A 24211-nucleotide genomic window follows, 5' to 3' on the forward strand; every position below is an offset into this window, starting at 1 on the left:
TATAAGCAGCCACATAAATGAAGCATCAATCAGTTCTTACAACAGTGGCCGTAGCACATCCCAGGAAAAGTCAATCAGCAGCACTCTGGTTGCACTGACCGAGGGAGCATCTAATTTCAAGCTCCCCGTACTATGCAAACTTACATATGTCTGGTTGATGAGCAGGTGCCTCCTGATGTAGAGTAAATTAATCTAACCTTTGATTGTAATGAAATGTTACCATTTCTTTAGATGTTTAAAAATTAAAAACAAAAACATTTTATGATGTGTTTATATATGATATCTTTAAAAACTGCGGACATATACAAGTAACTTCGTTCAGCCATAGCTTGTAGTCGTGTCGCCTTTGCCATGAAGAAACACCTGCTTATAGTGGTGGTCTTAATATTAAAAGTCTTTATACATAAGCAACTGATAATGTGGCGGAAAAGTGTCTATTTTTGACAGTTTGACAAGTCAAATAATGTCGAAATGCGCTTTCTCATCATTAGAAAATGTTAGTAAACGTTTCTCTAATGTTATAGAAGAACGTTTTAAAATTGCATAACGTATTAAAAAACATTTAAATACATGAAATGATTGGTCACTATTAAAGTATTTACTTTGAACTGGAAGTAATCCATAAAATCACCGTGACTACATTTTTTATGCCCACTAACATTGGTCATGCTCATCGATTGCCTCACTTCAAAACAGCACTAAAATCATAAAGGCGAGCCGCATCTTGCAAAATGCCGAGTAAAAGTCAAACGAGAAATGGTGTTACATCATGTGATCAAAATGTCGAGCAATGATGGACATCTCACAAAGAAGCAAAAATCTCGAACCTTCAGAAATTGAAACTACGAAAACTGTAAATTCGTCATTGTGAAAATAAGATGTGTGATCAAATTACCAAGATCAAATACTAAAACCGTTGCTACTGAAAACATGGAATTTTAAAACTTGGACATTTGGAACTGAGGCCTTCGATATGTAAAACAGAAGTTAAAATATATCGATAATTTTCTTGATAAAAATAAAAATTTAACAACCAAAATCATTATTACCACCACATATTTTACAGTAACTTCCAAATGATAAAAAACATCTTGGATTATTTAATTTTTCCTGCAAATTATTTTAGGGTTATTTATCAAAAAACGTAACTTATTATCAAAAGAACAATCGAATTACACAATTCAACGTCAGCAATTTTATCTTTCTCTTTATTCACAACCATTATGTTTGTTAACCGGAAACAGTGAAAATGACCTTATATGGTTCGTTGTGTTTGTGGAGAAAATATTGATTGTTTTTATACGCAATACAAATTATATGCGACTTGTTTCGAGGAAGTCATTCATTTTGAACACTTGGAATACGTTCAATCGCGAGTTTTCTTATGACTGAATGTAAGGCTTGAAGTCAAAATAAGCCGATTTTACGATACAATTTATAAAAACATATCAAAACTGTCAAGGTTTGAGAGTGTATTTTTAATCGTTGGTTCATAATAAGTTCTCTACAAATCTAAATCTATTTTTTCGAAAAAGATATTCAAGCGCGTTTATTAATCCTGCAAATAGAATGACGTTTTTAAAATAATTTGCTTTAATTGGTTTATTAGTAATGGCATCCAATTTGAAGATAAATGAAAATATATTTTTGTTTAGAAAGTGGATCTATGTATTTATGGACAATTGTGTGAACTGAATTTGATAAAATAGTTTTTTCTCCATTATTTATTCAAGTTCATTGCGAGTTGTGTTATTCATGTTTATGTACTATGCACTGATTTTGAGAAACTGCACAAAGGTATTTATAATTTTGGATTAAAGTTACTTTAACTACATTTGTTTTTAAACGTCTTTAAATGTCAGGGTTTAACGTAACAGCAATAGATGATAATGACACATTATTTAAGTTATTTAAGTGCCAATCATTTAAGGATTGATTCTTATGTTTCGTGAGTTCATGCAGTATAAACGATCGAACGCGATTTTGCAAATCCATGATTTGCGCTAGCGCCACTTGGAAAATTTGCAAAATCGCGGCGGAGTTTTCATACTGCATGAAAGCACAAAAAAAGAATCAAACCTTATATTTACATTTTCCCTTTTCTGTCTTCGTTTTTTCTAGCTAGAATATTTCGAGAACAAGTCTTTTATAACAATAAAGGGAATAAAACGCGAGAGCAAATGTAAATGGTAAAAGCACGTTTCTTCCTTGGTGCATGATTTAGGCGTTCGTTTAACCTCCGCATTATAAATAGTCCATAAATAATTTGGAGAAAAATGATCAAAGATTCTTTTTTTATATTTTGGTAGTTACTGTAAAATATGTGGTGGTAATAATGATTTTGGTTGTATTTTTTTGTTCAAATCAAGAAGATTTTCGATATATTTTAACTCCTGTTTTACATAATTTTATGATGACCCATAAAAATGTGTGATTTTATGGATAACTTTCAGTTCAAGGTAAAAATAGTCTCATAATTTTCTTTTGCTTTGTTTTCTTTTAACGTTTTGAAACAAATTAAAGTTTAATTATGTGTTAATCTTCTCGAATGGACAATTTTTTGGACGATTGTTCTTACTCGACATATACATGATACTTTGACAGTCTCCAATCATTTCATGTATTTAAATGTTGTTTTATTATACTAAATGCAATTTTAAAATGTTCTTCTATAATATTAGAGATACCATTAAATCATTACGATGATGAGAAAATGTATTTCGACATTATTTGACGTGTCGTAAATTTACAACTGGACATGTTTATGTCATTTTATCAGTTGTTTGTGTACATGTGCTGTGCTATCTTTAGCAATAAAGTAGTAAGATCCCTACGCCTGGTGATTCACCAGCGCCAAAACAGAGCTTTGCTTTCTTGACAAACTCCACCTACAAAGGTCACGAAAGGACGACCGGTTCATGCAAAATGAACTCAATATTTGTTGATGTTTTGAGTAGGGGAATTATATTACCGATTTATAAAAATAAAGGGAAGAAGACTGGTCCTAACAATCTTAGAGGTATAACTATTCTTAGTTGCTTTGGTAAATTGTTTACTAATATTTTAAAGTGACACTCTTATTCAAAATCAATACATAAACATGTATAACAAACATCAGTTTTGACTGATAAACCTTTAACTACTTACTAAATAATGCATTTATGGAAAATATTAATAACTGATAACAAGATTGTGACCGTGTATTTAATAGCAGAATGCGCAAAAAATTAAATGATTGGTGAATGCTAAAAGATTTACTGTGATCTACCATAGTCTCATAAGGTAGAAATAGCTTGTTTTATGCTCATTTCATTCAAATTAAACTTGGTATCCTTCATAAGAACCATTGTTTTTGACATTTATTCATCCTTTTTGGAATATTAAAACAATATTATTAAATGTGATAAATCTTATTTGGGAGTAAGAGTGCATCTTTAAGTGAGAGACTTAATAATTATGATTGTGTCATACATTATTACATGAAGAGCATGCTTGTTTTCGTAAGAAATACAGTTCCCTGAATACCATTCTATAACCTCTTATAGAAAACAACAAAATCAATACTTTTCAATGGTATTATTTTGGAAGTCTCAGTGAAGCACTTGGGAAACCGATTAACACATACAGCATGAACTAGCAATATGAGCAAAGTAGATAAACCCTCCTTCTGGGGAAAACTCTGCCCGTTTGTCATCCAGATTTACAGGATTTGTCTCGTACCACTAGATGTCGGGCCTCATCACCCATAAGCTCCTTAACAAAGATGTATAGAAAACATATCATTTTTATGATTCATGTATACGTACTTTATCAAATTATACAAATGTATATTACATGGTTATGTTCTTTGAAGACGAATGAAAAACAGATTTATCATTTATATGATGAAATTGCATAGTAACAGAAAACTTTCACAATAAACATTTTCTTGTAAAATTTAACAATCTATTGAATCGATGTAAACGGATCGGTTCCCCAAAGCTGAATGCCTTTACATTCATATTCGCACGAATTCCTCGTGCTTATCATTCGCCTACTGGCGATTATTTCATTATAAACAAGGGGAAATAATTTCATTCTAATTCGTTTTACTCAAACGTAGGAAATTATATTACTATTGTCCATATTTTTTTCTATGAAATTACCTGTAGATTTTTACCTTGGTGCTGAGAAGAAGCTTTTTGTGCCTTTGTTGATTATAAAAAGCATTCGATTCAGTGATTTGTATCCATCTATGGCAGAAGTTATTAAAGCATGATGGTAACGGAAAAAAAAATGTAAAAAAAATAAAATGTATTAGAATAATTTATAACATGTACACAAAACCTAACTTATGTGGTAAAGGTTACAGTGTTTTGACTGAGATCTCTAGAAGTCAATCTCGGGTTTTTCAAGGTGAAAACTTATCTTCAATTTTATTTTCAATTCTTTTGAATGATTTAATTCAATTCATGTCCACACAATTTGATGGCTTAGCTACAATGCCCATGGCTACTTTTGTGTGTCTTAGTGATAACGGTATTGAAGTTTATTTTTGGAATTTTCTACTCCTCTATGCAGATGAAACTGTATTGCTTGCTGAAAGTCAGGTAAAATTACAAAAAAGCGCTAAATGTTATGTATGATTATTGTAAACTGTGGGACCTGCATGTAAATGAGGATAAGACTAGAGTTGTATTTTTTGCTAAATCAAAATTGATGAGTATTATAACAATGGTTTATTTATGTTGATATTTCGCCAAATTGCTTAGTCTATCGAATGTATAAGAAAGATTATTGTTTTGAAAAATTCTTGGATATCTTACCAATTAATCCAGCCAAAGCTTTATGTAAATTTAGAGTAATGAATCATTCTTTACCTATTGAAAAGGCGTTATTTAAATATTGAACGTAGCCAAAGAAAATGTACACTCTGCATTCAAGATTTAATAGGTGATGAACTTCATTATTTGTTTTAGTATGACCATTTCGATGGTTATAGTTGAAATGTATGTCTTGTTACTATTTCAGCCATCACAATAAATATAAACTTGATAATCTAATGAATAATAACAGTATAACCAAACGTCTAAAATTAGCTTTATTTGCTAAGATCATCATGTCCAAATTCAAGTAATTTCATCCTCGTTTATATCAGTATCATTGATTTTGCATAATACATTTCTTATATTTTCTTTACTGTGCCATAATGTAAATTGTTTGAGTACATTCACTACATTACGCTGTTGTTTGTTGTTTGAACTGTTTCTTTGTTGTTTATCAGTCGTTGTATCACATTCATATTATATGCCTTGATACAAATACATCTATACTCTGTGATGATCTTTTTTGTTGTTCTGCTTAAATGCATAAAGTGAGACTTCAAACCCATATTTATATGTATCTACCACATAAACTATCACGCTTGATAACGTGTTCATTGATTACAGAACGTATGTTATAAATTTGCTATCTTACAATCGTAGTTAAATGGGAATTACTCTGAAAGATTTTAGTTTCAAAGAGTAAACTCAGCCATTTTGGTACATTTTAAATGTATCTTAACTTATTGGTTTTATTAAATGATTTGTGAGCAAAATGTTATCATAAATATTTGAAAGATTGATTTGGTATTTGGTTTTCATATGAATATTTTATTAGGGTTTAATATGTTTTGGAACATAAATTAATATTGCAGGTGACGTTGTTGATGTTATGCTACGATAGAAATCATATTATAAAAAAGCAATTCATGCATATTTACTTGTTTCACCGAAAGAGTAGACAGCCAGCTTGTGCTTTCAATAAAACTGTTAACGTTCTGTCCAACCTTGTTTCGGACTGTAATTGCGCTTCACACATTTTGGTGGACAATTTCTTTACCTTCAGAGTGTTTCAGTTTCACCTAAACACACGACGTTTATCAGGAACTTGGTAATCTGTGTGATTCAGTGGATTTACACCACGCTCAAGGAGGTACATTCAGTATGTAGATTTATATCCTATTTAGTGGTGTTTAATTATATTACTTGTTAGAGTTAGTTCTGCTGCGCAAACACTTAAGGAACATCTTTCAATTAGGGTTACCGAAAAATTCACCTTATTGTTTGATGTGTATGTTTTATTGCTGTAAAAGCGTTGTTTGTTTATACAATTTAGATGGCAAAAATGAACACGTCAACAACTGTGATTTACGTGACATCATCCGTAGTTTAGCTGCATTTCGGAGATTGTACGATGTAGTATCGCTTACTCTTGATGGAATTAATTTAGTTAGATTTGCTGGTGCTAAAGAGTGAAAAATATTGTACATCGCCTGTCTTTAAGTGGTTCGATTCCAGTTTCAACATAAAGATTGGTCAAAGAAACTAATGGCTTTGCGACGGATATAAATCTCGCCTCATCATGTTCTTAGCCGTCCTCGTCAACTTGCCTCAGCCTATCCCAGACTCTATTGGCACATTCCAACATAGGCCTTATAAATTTAAAATGCAGAACTTCAAACGATTTACGATCAAGAACGTATTTGAATGATCGCATGAAGTGACTTCGCTGCCAAGCCGTCTGTTTGACGGATGGTATATGATCGTGCCAGGAGAAGGTGCTAAACGTGTTGAAGTAATATTTCTTATTTTATTCCTATTTTTAGGACAAGATTAATCGACTCATTTATTGGGCATTGGAAAAAATGATATCGACTCATTGAGTGTTATACAGAGAACTAAAAACTACTATTCATATGTCATCCTATATAGATAAATTGTATATCTATAGACTTAGATTGTCCTCTCATATGTTAAATGTTGAACGAGGCAGATATGTTAATGTTGAAAGAAATGAACGTAAATTTGTTTTATGTATTAATAATCATATTGAAGACGAATATCAATTTGTTCACAATATAATGATATAAGGAAAAAATACATAAATAAATTTTACTATGCAAGACCAAGTATCTTTAAATTTATACAATTATTGAACTCTGAAAATACTGCATGTCTACGAAAACTAGATTTGTATTGCAAGCATGCTTGTAAGTTACGATATAACGCTTTAAATGATAATGCTTAACTTTATTGCTTTTAACATGTTAAAACCATTGATATTTTTATATATGTATATGCACTCTCGCATTTAACAATTATTGCCATGCCATGTGTTTCTGTTATTGTAATAACGATGAACTGTAAATGTTCTGTTCTGTTCTGTTCAGTGTTACGCCCAAATGTTTATAAGTTGTCACTTCAGATATTTGGGTATTATTCATGAATATGGAGGGGTAGAAATGTAACACTTTCTAAATGACAGAAGCGACTTGGTTTTTTTGCATGATTAAATGTAAGAAGCCATCTTTCTGTCAACATACCATTTATTTCTAGATCATCAGTAAGTTGTTGGGCAGCAAACACGGGGTCTTCGACAATTAAATACCAGATTATAACATCTGCGAAGAATCGTATATGTGATTGTTTATCGCAAACAATGTCATTCATGTAGATAAGAAAGAGCACATGCCCAAGAACTTAGATTGAGGGACTCCAGCAATATTGTAACAATATTCGACATAGAACCAGACAGAACAACACGTTGTTTACGTTCACTGATATAATCTCAAAGCCATAACAATAAAGAATAAGTATTGCAACTTTCACACAGTTTATGGGTATGACATTCATGCCATACTCGATTAAACTCAGTCATTTGGTATTTTTATGTGTATTTTAACCTAATTTATATTTCATTTATGATTTGCGAGCAAAATGTTATAATAAATATATGCGAGATTGATTTTTTATTTTTATTTGGGTTTTAAACGAATAACTATTAGAGTTTATGTTTTGGAACAGAAATTAATATCGCGGTAAATGTTGTTAATGTTATGCTTCGACAGAACTAATATAAAAAAAAACAATTACTGCATATTCATTGTTGTCGCCGAAAGAGCATACAGCCAGGTTAGGCTTTCAGTAAAACTGTTAACGTTCTCTCCAACTGTGTTTCGGGCTGTAATTGCGCATCGCACACATTTTGGTGGACACTTTCTTGCAAATCATGAACTTGGTAATCTGTGTGATTCAGTGGAATTTTACCACACTTTAGAAGGTACATTTAGTATGTAACTATCCTCTATTTTGGTTCAATTATTGTTTGAAGTGAATGTTAATGTTGGTGTAGCAACTATTGTGTCGTTTTAAACAGGATATGCTTATGTTATACACTAATGTAAAACAATTCCATGCATTAAACATATCATCCACGAAGACGGGGAGGCAATATCATTGATACACATTCTGAATGATCTATGTGTAAATCCAGCTACATTATTCTCTCATACTCTCGGTACCAAAAATGTAAACTTTTTTATAATTGTATGTTTATATTCATTTAAGAGTGAACTTATAATGCTGTATATATTGTTATGATTAACTATTTCGATCTTTTAGAATTTGTCATTTTTATATATGGACTGATAAGTTGTGCACATTATGCTTAATCAATGAAAGTAAGAATGATTAACCATACGTGACATGTATTGCATAAAGGACTGATTCTTTCAGTTAAGGTTCATACTCCCAAGTTATCAAACCTGGGTACTGGTGTGAAGACCATGTTTAAATTTGAGAAAATACGTTTTTTTGCATTGCTATAATACATACTTCTCTGAGTTTAAATATCTTGGTTTCAATGACATGTGTTACCAAACGAACAATTAGAATATAATATCTTAATATGAAGGTTATGGTAATGTTTATGTTGTGGTTCTTGTTTGTGAAGTCATCTATTGTAGTCAATTGTCGATAACTATTCTGACAAGTGTCAGGTTGGGTATTCCTAACTAGTTCACTGGCAAGTGTAAGGTTGAGCTCTCAATACGTGTTTCGCGGACAAATCTAAAGTTTTGACCTGAATATTTACTGATACTTATGTGTTTATGCTCATGTCTGACTGTGTTACTTCGTGCGTTGTGAGTTTTAGTGCATGCTACGCCTGCCTTGCGCCGTCGTTAAATCTCGTTGTGTCTTTGTAGTTTCCATGTTATTATTGATACCATTTTAAACCTGTATCTGTTTATTGACAGAAAGTTTCAGGTATTATTACCCGTTTATTAAATTTGCTTTCAAACAAATTTCATTGTGAAATTCTACGAAGCTGCTTAGAAAAATATTTTAGTACTATCCTATGCTCTTTTTATAACGACGACATCATATCCAGTAAGATGACGTCATAATTTGTAATATGGACATGACGCGATTTCGTGTTTTTATACAGAAACTAACGAAGACTTTAAGATTGTTTTTCATGAAATCAAGAGGAACCATCACGTTTTCTTCGTTTGATTTAATGAAAATATCTGCTTTATTCAAATAAACTTTTATAATGAAAACATTTTGAAAAATAAACGTAAGCCAAGCTGGAATACTCAATTTATACTACTGTATAGATTGTTTATCGATGTCCTCACTTCCAAATGTCGAAGTATTATTTTTTTTAATCTAGGTAATTTGATCACACATTTTTTTTTACAAAATGCCGAAGTTACCATTTTTGTAGTAACAATTTCTGTAGGTCCTGCATTTTTGCTTCTCTGTGTGATGTCCAATCATTGCTCGACATTTATCACATGACGCAACACAATTTTCTCATTGGACTATTTACTCGGCATTTTGCATTGCGATGCGGCTCGCCATTGTGATTATAGTGACGTAAAAATCCCGAAACAGAAAACATGCAGCTTCGGCATTTCGAAGTTAGGCCGTTAAAATGTATATCAAACTTTATTTAAGCAGTTGCTATGGTGACGTGTAGTGAGCAGGGGTGGATCCAGGATCCGACGTTAGAGGTGGTGTAACTAAGGAACGTAATGTTTTGACTTGCGCCCCTCCCTCAGAACAGAATCTCGTCCGAATAGTACTTTTTGGGCGTATTTTATTACTTTTGATCTCTTATAGTGAAATAAATAGTAAATTTGGACGATTTAAGGGGGGGGGGGGTGCCGGGTTCGCCCCCTCCCTGGTTTACGCTAATGGTGACTGACCTATTGTGACGTATTTAGATAAAGTTTGGACAGTCTTAACACCGACTTTGAAATTGGTTTTATTTACTGTAAAACCGAAAAGAAAATTATTCAAAGTTATAAAAATTCAGTTATGTCTATTACAGTGCAATTTCAATGAGGTATGAAAAGTATATGAAAATGAACGAATTCGAAAAAAATAACATAAACCAATATTACCATACACAATAAAAAGTTGCATTTGGTCGTCACGCGCATGTTTTGCTAAATAAGATTTACACAAACCCAGTGTATTGGAAAACTAATTATTCTATGGCAGGTCGATGCACCGATATTGAACAGTGCATTATCCATATAAAGAGTAAAATCCCAGGAGGTATTATAGCTTACCTGTATTACCAACTGCGTCGATCTCAAGGTCGATGTGTTGATATTCGCCAGTCCGCATAATTTAATATTGGTTTTATTTACTGTAAAACCGAAAAGAAAGTTATTCAAATTTATAAAAATTCAGTTTGACAGATTGTGAATGATCTCACTGCATGCGGCCAAATCATTTTAGGTTAAAGGGACTCGCTCATGTTTTTTAAAATGCTATTTTATAACAAGAAAGTTTGGCAAATCATTAGGAGTTTAAGACTAAGATACTGATGACTGGAACCCTTTAACAATGTTGATATATGTTCCAATATTGTCTTGGAAATCCACGATTTGAAGAGTGTCAGAAACGCTTTCGAAAAAAAAGCTTAAAGGCTAAATTATCCTTATAGTAAAGTAAAGTGTTTGTTTATTATAGTGTCACCCCTCTTAGTTAAGGGGTGACCCGTTGGGCTTATGAGACACCTACATTCGTGAACATCTTTACCCAATAGCCGTACAATTGACGTTAATCGTACCAAATAGCCGTACAATCGACAGTAGCCGTACCCTTAGCCGTACAATTGACAGTAGCCGTACCCATAGCCGTGCATCTGACAGTAACCGTACTCATAATCGTAAAAGTGAAAGTAACCGTACCCATAGCCGTACAATTGACAGTTGCCGTACCCATAGTCGTACATCTGAGAGTAAACGTACCCATAGCCATACCCCTGACAATAGCCTTATCCATGTATCCGTTAACTGACAGTAGCCGTACATGTTTTCCATCACCTTGAATAGGCAAATTGCTCAGATTGAGGAGTTGTTTTGTAAGGTAAACAATGAGTGAAGTTACGTAGCGCTTCATAAGTATGCAATATATCATCCATGACTGATTATTATGTTCTGTTCCATATTCCCCTGATACTCACCCAGATAATCTACCAGTACAATAACAGTCTTTAACAAGTCTTTAAATAATAAATGATTGAAATATGCAAGTTTTATTCCAAACTAATAAATGGCTTAGGCATACGAATTTTGTTTGTTTAGACAATTTCTTGTTCTTGTATATCAATAAAGTGATAAAGCAAATATTTAAACATTGTGGCATTATGTCTATTACAGTGCAATTTCAATGAGGTATGAAAAGTATATGAAAATGAACGAATTCGAAAAAAATAACATAAACCAATATTACCATACACAATAAAAAGTTGCATTTGGTCGTCACGCGCATGTTTTGCTAAATAAATTTTACTCAAACCCAGTGTATTGGAAAACTAATTATTCTATGGCAGGTCGATGCACCGATATGGAACAGTGCATTATCTATATAAAGAGTAAAATCCCAGCAGGTATTATAGCTTACCTGTATTACCAACTGCGTCGATCTCAAGGTCGATGTGTTGATATTCGCCAGTCCGCATAATTTAATATTGGTTTTATTTACTGTAAAACCGAAAAGAAAATTATTGAAATTTATAAAAATTCAGTTTGACAGATTGTGAATGATCTTACTGCATGCGGCCAAATCATTTTAGGTTAAAGGGACTCGCTCATGTTTTTTTTTTAAATGCAATTTTGTAACAAGAAAGTATGGCAAATCATTAGGAATTTTAAGACTAAGATACTGATGACTGGAACCCTTTAACAATGTTGATATATGTTCCAATATTGTCTTGGAAATCCACGATTTGAAGAGTGTCAGAAACGCTTTCGAAAAAAGGCTTAAAGGCTAAATTATCCTTATAGTAAAGTAAAAATAAAGTAAAGTGTTTGTTTATTATAGTGTCACCCCTCTTAGTTAAGGGCCAGCCCGTTGGGCTTATGAGACACCTTTATGAACAAATATGATGCCAACTCATGGACTTGTCCGTTTAAAAGCAAAGATAAAAAAAGAACTTGAACAGTTTGATACGCATCGTCCATTATGAATATTAAAAATACAAATTAGATTTTTCTCTAAACTGGTCTTCCAAATATTTGAGACCTAAAATGATATATTAGCATTTCAAAAGTTATTGCTTTTTTATTGAAAATAAATAATTTTTCAATTTCAATTTTGCATGACAAAATCCCTGTATGACTATGATCACATTGAAATTATCGGTGATGCAGGTTTTTGATGTGGCATGAAATCAAATTTATCACATCTCAATAATGATGTGCAAATTTACCAAAAATGTGCTGCTGCTTTTTAAATTATTCCTGGATTATGAATACCGAAATATATTAACCGTAAGTCGAATGCTATTAGATTGATGTCCATAATATATACTGATCTTACAACAAGCAACTACGGATATAATTTAACTTTGGTAAACCATTTTCGGAAGCGTGGTGGAATTTGTTAATGACAGGCGCTGTTGCCGTTGCAGCACTGTTTGTTTCCAGCTAGTGTCGAACTAAATTGCAATTAGTAACCATGCCCAATAGTCATACATCTGACAGTAACCGTACCCAAAACCGTGCTACTGATAGTAACCGTACGCATAGCCGTACATCTGACAGTAACTGTACCCATAGCCGTACTACTGATAGTAGCCGTACCAATAGCCGTACATTTGACAATAACCATACCCATAGCCGTACTACTTAACCGTACCCATAGCCGTACATCTGTCAGTAACCGTACCCATAGCCGTACTACTGATAGTAACCGTATCCATAGCCGTACTACTGATAGTAGCCGTACCAAATAGCCGTACTACTGATAGTTACCGTACACACAGCCGTACATCTGAGAGTAACAGCACCCATAGCAATACTACTGATAGTAGCCGTACCTTTAGCCGTAGATCTGACAGCAGCCGTACCCATAGCCGTACTACTGATAGATGCCGTACCCATAGCCGTACATCTGAGAGTAACCGTACACAAAGCCATACTTCTGAAAGTAACCGTTCCCATAGCCGTACATCTGACAGTAACCGTACCCATGGCCGTTCTACTGATGGTAGCCGTACAATAGCCGTACATATGACAGTAACCGTACACATAGCCGTACTACTGATAGTTACCGTACCCATAGCCGTACATCTGATAGTAGCCTTACCCGTTCCCATAGCCGTACAATTCATAGTAACCGTACCTGAAAGCGATTCATCCGACAGTAGCGAAACACCTACCAGTAGCCGTACCAATTAATCATACAGCTGACAATAGCCGTACCCAATAGCCGTACAATTGACAATAACCGTACCCAAAAGCCGTACAGCTGACAGTAACCGTACCCAGTAGCCGTACAACTGACAGTAGCCGTACCCAGTAGCCATATAGCTGACAGTAGCCGTACCCACAAGCCGTACAATTGACAGTAGCCGTACCAAAAAGCCGTACAATTGACAGTAGCCGTACCAAAAAGCCGTACAATTGACAGTAGCCGTACCAAAAAGCCGTACAATTGACAGTAGCCGTACCCAATCGCCGTTCAATTGACAATAGCCGTACCCAATAGCCGTACAATTGACAGGAACCGTACCCAAAAGCCGTACAGCTGACAGTAACCGTACCCAGTAGCCGTACAACTGACAGTAGCCGTACCCAGTAGCCATACAGCTGACAGTAGCCGTACCCAGTAGCCGTACAATTGACAGTAGCCGTACCAAAAAGCCGTACAATTGACAGTAGCTGTACCCAATCGCCGTTCAATTGACAATAGCCGTACCCAATAGCCGTACAATTGACAGGAACCGTACCCAATAGCCGTACACTCGACAGAAGCCGTACCCATTAGACGAACAATTGACGTTAATCGTACCAAATAGCCGTACAATCGACAGAATCCGTATCAAATAGCCCCACAATTGACGTTAACCGTACCCAATAACCGTACAATTGACAGTAGCCGTATTAAATAGCCGTACAATCGACAGAAGCCGTACCAAACAGCCGTACAATCGACAGAAGCCGTACCCAATAGCCATACAACTGACGTTAACCGTACCCAATAGCCGTACAATCGACAGAAGCCGTACCCAATAGCCGTACAATTGACGTTAGCCGTAACCAATAGCCGTACAATTGACAGTAGCCGTACCCATAGCCGTACATATGACAGTAACCGTAATCATATTCGTAAAAGTGACAGTAACCGTACCCATAACCGTACAATTGACAGTTGCCCTACCCATAGCCATACCCCTGACAATAGCCTTATCCATGTAGCCGTTAACTGACAGTACCCGTATCCAATATCCGTACAGCTGACAGTAACCGTACCCAGTAGCCGTACAGTTGACAGTAGCCGTACCCAGTAGCCGTACAGCTGGCAGTAGCCGTACCCAGTAGCCGTTCACCTGAAAGTAGCCGTACAGCTGACAGTAACCTTACCCAGTAGCCGTTCAGCTGACAGTAGCCTTACCCAGTAGCCGTTCAGCTGACAGTAGCCGTACCCAGTAGCCGTTCAGCTGACAGTAGCCGTACCCAGTAGCCGTACAGCTGACAGTAACCTTACCCAGTAGCCGTTCAGCTGACAGTAGCCGTACCCAGTAGCCGTTCAGCTGACAGTAGCCGCACCCAGTAGCCGTTCAGCTGAAAGTAGCCGTACCCAGTAGCCGTTCAGCTGACAGTAGCCGTACCCAGTAGCCGTTCAGCTGAAAGTAGCCGTACCCAGTAGCCGTTCAGCTGACAGTAGCCGTACCCAGTAGCCGTTCAGCTGACAGTAGCCGTACCCAGTAGCCGTTCAGCTGAAAGTAGCCGTACAGCTGACAGTAACCGTACCCAGTAGTCGTACAGTTGACAGTAGCCTTACAACTGACAGTAACGGTACCCATAGCCGTACAGCTGACAGTAACGGTACCAATAGCCGTACAGCTGACAGTAAGCGTACCCAGTAGCCGTACAACTTACATTTGAATATGATATGACATCTTATATTCTTAGTAACAAACAAATACAAATAATTCTAAATGAAACGTACATAAAACAGTAAGATACACACAAGAAAAGAACTCATTATCCGTATATCATTTATTCATTTGAAAAATGGCAATTATATTTTCAATATAACAAAGAGAGGTGACTGGTTTCAATATACACATGTAGATATATATAAAAATGAAAAGTTTCTAGCAGTTGTATTGCAATTATAATGTGTTTCCCATCAAATTGATATTGATCATTCAATATCTCTCTCTATGCAGAACCAACCGCCATGAAGACCTGCGCACGTATCATAGCGGTCGTCAAGGAAAACGCTTTGTTGGTCCTCACGCTGGTGGGCGTGGCACTGGGTATTGGACTGGGATTCGCGGTCAGGGAGACAAACCCGTCTGACACCGCTCTGATGTGGCTAGGTAAGTTTTTACGGTTTCCGTGTATATATCGTCGTTTGTTTTTCGTTTTTTACTTGAAGGTCAAAAACGAATCACGAACATACAAATTCCTGACCAAAGTTTTCATGACTGAATAGAAGACCAAAATATATCGTCAAATGATGTTGTTTTTTTCCTTTTCGTTTTTTTTCCAAACATATCCACGGAATACAAAAGAAGGAAAAGATTAATCTAAACCGGTTTTATTCTTCCTTTTACAAAGTGTTAAACGAAAACAAGCTTTTCTGTCTTTTAGTTTTTCACTTTTGATTGTAACACAAAAGATGAATATGATTACTTTTTTGTTTTTCTAATAACAGTAAGAAAACATTAAATGAATGTTGTTCTTGTTTTGTATGATGTGAGTATAATTGGAAAAAAAACGAAAAAGGAATAAATTGGTTGTCTACTCATTCATAAGAAAAACGATGAAAGATTTGTTTTTAACATTTAAAGTGTCACTCTTATTCGAAATCAATACATGCATATGTATAACAAACATATACTTTGAGTGATAAACCTTTAACTACTTACTAAATTAGGCATGTTTTTAATTACTGATAACAAGACTGCAACTCGTATGTACGTGATCAAGCCGGTCAACGGCACAGTGCCACTGCTCAGTATAAGAGTAGCTTCACATGTATTAGAAATAGAAATGGGCAGATGGCACAAGCCCCAAATAATACCAAGAAATGAACGAAAATGCCAACTTTGTAATACACTTGAAAATGAATTCCATTTTCTCTTTGAATGTCCTTTATATCATGAATTAAGACTCTTATACATTATGCGATATTATTGGCCCAATCCAAATACACATATTCCTAAATTCATCGAACTGATTTTGAGCGAAAATTTAACTACTATTAGAACACTATGTTGTTTTGTCTATAAAGGCTTTGAAATGCGTGAATAGACAGTAGACTCTTCGTAGTGCTCCGTTAGACGGCCGTTATGTGAAAAGCTTTGTCGAAGTGTTTTAAGAAACTAAACTCTCAATCCAACGCTGGTAAATATAGAAGGCGGGACTCACGTGGTAAACACACACTGTATACACTTACCATAAAATAAATATTGTATTTTTTCAACTCAGGTCTGCCTGGTCAGCTGTATTTGCGTCTGTTGAAGATGATGATAGTGCCGTTGATCGTCACAAGCGTCATTTCAGGTAGGTCACTTTCTCCAAGTTATCCTCTTGATACTTAAACGCTTTATCACCGCCATCATTGGGTTAACCCACGGCCCATATTATCTCCAAGAGGGTTCCAGGTATTACACGCAGCATTATACGAACATCAAGAGCCCTTTAAAGGGATTTCCAGACTCTTGTTGAACTGTATGAGCATGTCTAAATGGGCCTCGGTCTAATATCACGCCATTGCATTTGAGTATGAAATATAGACAATGGACAAGTATAAATGGAATTAAGAAACAAGACATCGGCGTTGAGCAAATACATATATATGATGATGACATGCCATGCGACCTTTACCTCTCAAAGCCGTACAGTGGGTTTATTTGCAACGGGGTGGGGTGGGGGGTTTGGTGCACTGGCCTTTGTGCCCTCTTCCCGCTAGGGCCACCACTGCACTGTACTATAAAAATAATCGTAAACAAATGATGAGTCGAGAGTCGAATGTAACAATCAAAGAATCCGTTTCAGCGTTTATGAAGTCTATCTACAACTATCTACAATGTAATATCTACAACTATCTACAACGTACAATCTACAACGTACAAGCTACAACGTACTAGCTATAACGTACTATCTACAACCATCCACAACGTACTATCTACAACGTACTATCTACAACTATCTACAACATACTATCTACAACGTACTATCTACAACGTACTATTTACAACTATCTACAATGTACTATCTACAACGTACTATCTACAACTAACTACAAGTATTCAACTATATACAAGTAGTATCTACAAGTACAATATAGAACAAACTATCTGCTACGTACTATCTACAACATACTACCTACAAATTTCTTTCTATTACGTTTTATCTACAACTATCAAAAAACCCATCTACAACGTATTATCTACAACTATCAAAAAGACCCATCTACAATGTATTATCTACAACTATCAACAAGAACTATCTACAACGTATTATCTACAACGTATTATCTACAACGTATTATCTCCAACTATCAACAAGAACCGTCTACAACGTTTTATCTACAACGTATTATCTACAACTATCAACAAGAACCGTCTACTACGTATTATTTACAACGTATTATCTACAACCTATTATCTACAACTATCAACAAGAATCATCTACAACGTATTATCAACAACGTATTATCTATAACTATCAACAAGAACAGTCTACAACGTATTATCTACAACTATCAACAAGAACTATCTACAACGTATTATCTACAACGTATTATCTACAACGTATTATCTACAACGTATTATCTCCAACTATCAACAAGAACCGTCTACTACGTATTATTTACAACGTATTATCTACAACCTATTATCTACAACTATCAACAAGAATCATCTACAACGTATTATCAACAACGTATTATCTATAACTATCAACAAGAACAGTCTACAACGTATTATCTACAACGTATTATCTACAACTATTAACAAGAACCGTCTACAACGTATTATCTACAACTATCAACAAGAACCATCTACAACGTATTACCTACAACTATCAACAAGAACCGTCTACAACGTATTATCTACAACGTATTATCTACAACTATCAACAAGAACCGTCGACAACGTATTATCTACAACGTATTATCTACAATTATCAACAAGAACCGTCTACAACGTATTATCTACAACGTATTATCTACAACTATCAACAAGAACCGTCTACAACGTATTATTTACAACGTATTATCTACAATTATCAACAAGAACCGTCTACAACGTATTATCTACAACTATCAACAAGAACCGTCTACAACGTATTATCTTCAACTATCAACAATAACCGTCTACAACGTATTATCTACAACTATCAACAAGAACCATCTACAACGTATTATCTACAACTATCAACAAGAACCGTCTACAACGTATTATCTACAACAATCAACAACGTACTACGAACTGTATATAGCATTCTATGATGCAAATCAGATAATATTCTTATACGTAGTATATAATGGGTATATTTAAATAAATTCCCTATTACTCTAGATCAGATAGAATATTACTTTGTCAATATAACTACAGTATAACAAGTTTTTTTTTACATTGGTCAAACATTTTCTTCCAGGTACAGCGTCTCTGGAGCCACGTGCTAACGGTAAAATCAGCGTGGTTGCATTCACTTTCGTGTTTCTAACGAACTTACTGGGTGCTGTCCTCGGGGTTTTGACTTTCCTTGCGTTTAAACCTGGTAGGTTGGGTTTGTTTTGTGGTAAATTAAGACATACAATCCGGTGAAATACAACAAATATTCAACGTCAGGCCATCAGGACAAAAGTTTGTTTCCAGTGTTTCCCGACATGAACAAGGTATGGGTCGGGTATCTGCATACTGTTTAGGATTGTCTAAGTTCTAACCTCAAATCAATATCATTATCCATTTATATTGTTTCTGCCTTTTTTGGATTTGTGGTTATTAAAATTTGGGACAAGTTTTAGGGTTACGCGTTCGCATAGTGGTTTTATAATACAATGAATACCACAGCCTCAGGGACCAATACAGATTTGAATAAAAAATATAAACCCTGCATTTTTAATTGTTTAAACAGTTAATCTTACTCTGTTGAAACCATTTCAGGTAACACAAGTGGCAGGATTCTTCAACAGGTTGCCAGTATAAGCCACCCAATTAAAACCTCGGACATATTGGCGGACTTGCTCAGGTTTGGATTACCATTATACAAGAAAACGCTATTTAAATGTTAATACCTATATATAATTATAAGAAAATACAAGGCAACGGCTCAACAACACCGCCAAAAAGGTAAAAAAAAAAAACGTTTAAAGAGAAAAATTAAGTGCATGTACTAATTTTAATGGCGACCGTATATTGTGATATGTGAAATGAAGCGTTATCTTGTCCAGGAATATTATACCAGATAATTTGTTCGAGGCGACATTTCGACAGACGCAAACCTCATATGTAGAGACAACCATTGTGAACCTTACCGGCAACATGACTAACACACAATGGGTGAAGGAAGTAGGAAAAAGCGACGGACCAAACCTGTTAGGTATAGATAAATACCATAATAGATGAACACACTATAATGTGTGCTGATCGACGATATTGTATTCAATCAAATTACATTCGTTATTTAACAGTTCCTATAAGGTTAAATGACACAACATGTACTTTTAATGTAATTCGAAAGGATACTGATTGCATACCATTATTTAGTAAATTTAAATGCAATATGGTATATTAAAGCACTGTGTACTACAACGAGAATTGAATGTTTAACACTGGCTATAAAGGGACTTCTAAGACACCAAAATCGGCAAAAACAGAACTTCCTCAAAACAAGCTTAAAATTGACGGAAAAAAACATCAATTCATATAAACTTCCTCAAAACAAGCTTAAAATTGACGGAAAAAACATCAATTCATATGACTAAAGGAATCAGCACAACAATCTTGTCACTGTCTCAGTTGAGTTTCCCTGTTTAAAATAGCGCATAATGGTTTCCCGTTGTGCGAAAACGCGTAATGTTGTATCCATGCACCTTGCAAGTCATGTGATCGTTTCACACATTGAACTGTCAATAAAGAGTTTTAGCAACTCGCTGTCATTTTTTTAGCTTAAGGTTACCCGCTGTCACAACTTTCCACCGATTAATTTCATCACTGCTGTTGACCTGTCGGGCTCCAATCCTACGTTGTTTATCAACAGTTTTCCGCTTTCTTACAATTTCTGTTCTTCCGGGAAGTCAATAAATGTGTATATTAAGCATGTGAAAGTCACGTGACGAGTTCTTTTAAATATACCGAAACTATCAGTTAGTAAGATTCAATGCATCGTACACATCTATATAAAAAAAAGTTAGCTTTTGACTGTTTTTTTTCTTTCTTGCAAATGTATTATCTGGTGTCTAGTCTCTTTAATATTATTTCGGTCAAAATTTTACATCATATGGGGAACCACGCATCAAACGTTCATCTTATCACGGATACCCCGTCTCAAGTATGATAGTAAGATTCAACCTTTAATTTTTGATAGGTTTGATTTTCGCTTGCACTCTGCTGGGTATAGCAGCAGCGTCAGTGAAAGGCAGAGGAAAACCACTTATCGACTTCTTTGAGGCCGCAACTCAGACAGTTATCGCCATTATAAGATGGTTTCTATGGTAAAGTCCACTGATATGATTTTGCCTCAAAGCAATTGCATTAATAACAATTCTAAACATGAAAGTATTTTTGAATTGTTTGAAATGAAGAGAAAAACTGTGCACGTACTGTATACGTTTCTGAAGCATACGCCCTACAACTACTTTAATCATTGTAATCTATTTTTTCCTTATTCAGGACAACTCCCATTGGTGTCCTCAGCCTCATCTTAGTTGCTGTTGCGGGTTTATCAGACGTTGCCGTCATTTTTAGCGACCTTGGCATATTCATAGCAGCAGTGACCGTTGCCTTGGTGGTACAACAGTTGGTTGTTATGCCGCTAGTGTTATTCGGATTGACGCGGCGAAATCCCTATGCACACATGCTTGGTATTTCAAGGCCTTGGATTATTGCTTTTGCATCCGCAAGCACGTAATACTTTAAGTTCATACATAATAAAATCTTTTTTTCAATTTCTTTTATCGTGACTTAAAGTATTTTACCAATAATATGCCTCCTTATTACGCGATGAAGTGCGAGTACAACCGATCATTTGTTAGCGTTTTATTTGATTTTCCTGTACACTAGAAACATTGTATCAAAGCTGCTAAAGGGATAAAATATGTTGTTACACTAAAAAAAACACTGTTCGATTTGTTAAAACGACGTCTTTTTTCCAGGGCGGTGGCGATTCCGGAAATGCTATATGCATGTGAGGTGAAGCTTTCTACGGATAGACGGATAGCCCGCTTCGTGATCCCTTTCAGTGTCACTGTTAGCGCTAACGGAAGTGCTGTATTCATTGCATGCTCTTGCCTATTTATTTCAAACTTCTCTGGAAACTTCCCTTCGATTGATATCGTTTTCACAACGGGGTTTGTATTTTTATCCTGGTTGTATTCATCCTCGGCACCCCAGCGTATAATAACCTATATCATATAGGCTAAGATACGCTGGGGTGCCGAGGATGGGTTATATTATATTGATAAATTCATTATGTACTTTTTGAGATATTCATTGTTGAAATGCCTTTTAATACATGCATATGTTCGATGTTTAGTTCATTTCATCAATTATCACGGAAATTACTAAGGAACATTTTTTTCTGTAGCAATTAGTCTTAAAAAACGCTTAAGAATATTTTTAAAGATCTTGACATTATTTTGGTGTTGCTTAAGAGTACATGTAAATTCATCATTCAAATATACAGTATAAGAAAAACATTTACAATGTTTTTATTGTGGTTGTGTTTTTTTCCATTCCTTTTAAGATGTTTATTTACTAAAACTAGACCGAAAAGGTACATATGACATTTTCCGTATTCGAGAGGTCAGTCAAATTCGAGCTGGGGCATTTCCTGTAAGACTGTCGGGCTGCTGCAGACAACCATTTTCAAGGATCGCCTCATTGCAGATATCAGGATACGCTCGTCTCTTGTCTTTTTAATCGCTTTTTTTAATTAAAACCTTGTCGTCTCTATTGTAGCGTTCTATCGACGGTGGCTTCCCTTGCAATCCCATCGGTTCCTAGCGCATCTATCGTATCCATAGTGATGATTCTGACGTCACTAAATATTCCTGCGGAAGCCGTTGCACTTTTATTGGCAGTTGACTTTTTCTTGTAAGTAACAGTTTTCAATCGATCGGTTTGTTACGGATATATGTTCCAAACAGCTATTAAATACAGCCTTAATCTTTTTTGACTGATCAAGACCTCTTGTACATTTTATTTATTTGAGATTTAATATACGCTCATCGATATTTTGAATGATGTGTCATCTAAGAGATAAGAAATGTATATGAAAGACGGCCAGTATTCAATATGATTATTTTCTTATTCTTTACACGCCTCAATGATTCCATCCAGTCTATTAGCCAGTTATTTTTACAGTCCAATTAAAACATTCAGATTCTACTCTTTCTTATGTTAAAATAGAAGTTTGTGATGGAATACGGCCACTGACATACTCAATGCTGGAACGCAAAAATACACAAATAATCAGTTTGTTTCTATGAAAAATGTATTAACAAATTCAGACCATTCTTGGTGAACATAGAGTCATGTTATTACATGCCCCAATTATCTCCCTTATAATCAATTATGAGGGCTGTTTGGAATTTATTGGCCTCGCACGTGAGATCGAAAGAAAAACGTTTCAATAGAGTGTGTCAGTTGTTGTTTTACCTAAAATAACAAACTTATATAGTGGAGTTGTCATCATTCTAGGTAGTTTCCTGACCTTAACACCAGCAAAGTGGCACATGGAAAACACTCCGTCTTTTGATGCTTTGCTGAATATATCTTTATATCTGAGTTTTCATTTTTTTAATCTAGACAAAAACAGGTCTGAATTATATATGTTCATACAGATTACATGTTGTTACACAAATTGTTTGTTGATTGTTGCAAACAAATTCTTTTTTAGAGACCGTGTGCGGACCACAAGCAGTGTTGTAAGTCATACCATGTGTGCAGTTGTAACTTACCACATGTGCAAAAACAGTTTAACACCGCTTGATGATGAAAACGACCTTGCTGATGTCGAACTGCAAGTCGTACCAGAAGAAGGCAAATTATTATCTCAAGAAGTTGACGCCAATGTTTAGAACATGAAACTCTTTCAAAACGTTCTCTGTATACTGTTTGAACGGATTTTGATTCAATAAGCTAGTTCACGATACTCGGTATCAACATTTTATATGCACATCATTATCATAAACTAGACGGAAAACTTTTGACAACTAAAACAGATGTCAGTCTACGTGCTTGTCACATTCTGTTTTACGACATTTGACGTTGTGAGATATTTAGCAGATTATTGGCGTTGTGTCGGTGAGGTGAACATTTGGTACAGGCTTTGTAGTTTTAGTCTAGGAGATATGGAGCACACATGAAATATATGGCTCGAACGTATGCCATTCAACCATGACCTTGACCTTGATCCGGTACGCCGCCTCGAACCTTTGACCTTAAACAGTGACTTTGAAGTCTGTAATGTGTGTTCTTTTCTACACGTCGATTCGATGTAATGAACATATCGCTCGAGTTTAATGAAATCCTCCCGAGGGTTAGGAGACACGAAACAGAATCACAAAATTAATACATCGACGTTATTTGTATTGAACGGTGATATTTCCTTTGATACTAAGTACCTGTAATGTGGGTCCTATTGCCTCGATGTGATAGACATCATGAAAATCCTTCTAGGCGTTAAGGAGATACGGAGTGA

General features: G+C 35.2%; 1 protein-coding gene across 1 annotated transcript; it reads left to right on the plus strand.

Moving 5' to 3' along the window:
* Window positions 1–5903: 5903 nt before the first annotated feature.
* Window positions 5904–23681, plus strand: LOC128218881 (excitatory amino acid transporter-like). The gene is made up of 11 exons (XM_052926626.1): window positions 5904–5964; window positions 15502–15654; window positions 16769–16843; window positions 18944–19066; window positions 19453–19537; window positions 19740–19888; window positions 20876–21002; window positions 21181–21414; window positions 21663–21857; window positions 22468–22602; window positions 23408–23681. Exons 2-11 carry the CDS (start codon window positions 15513–15515, stop codon window positions 23586–23588), a joined length of 1446 nt encoding a protein of 481 aa, XP_052782586.1. The 5' UTR covers window positions 5904–5964; window positions 15502–15512; the 3' UTR covers window positions 23589–23681.
* The last annotated feature ends 530 nt before the right edge of the window (window positions 23682–24211 follow it).

This window comes from Mya arenaria, chromosome 15 (assembly GCF_026914265.1).
Source record: "Mya arenaria isolate MELC-2E11 chromosome 15, ASM2691426v1".
Taxonomy (NCBI): domain Eukaryota; kingdom Metazoa; phylum Mollusca; class Bivalvia; order Myida; family Myidae; genus Mya; species Mya arenaria.

What these genes read in the sequence shown, in the direction of transcription:
- LOC128218881 (XM_052926626.1), top strand. Translation starts at nt 15,513, where the DNA reads ATGAAGACCTGCGCACGTATCATAGCGGTCGTCAAGGAAAACGCTTTG. An exon ending in CACCGCTCTGATGTGGCTAG is followed by an intron (nt 15,655 to 16,768) that starts GTAAGTTTTTAC and finishes TTTTCAACTCAG; the next exon opens with GTCTGCCTGGTCAGCTGTAT. An exon ending in GATATCGTTTTCACAACGGG is followed by an intron (nt 21,858 to 22,467) that starts GTTTGTATTTTT and finishes TCTCTATTGTAG; the next exon opens with CGTTCTATCGACGGTGGCTT.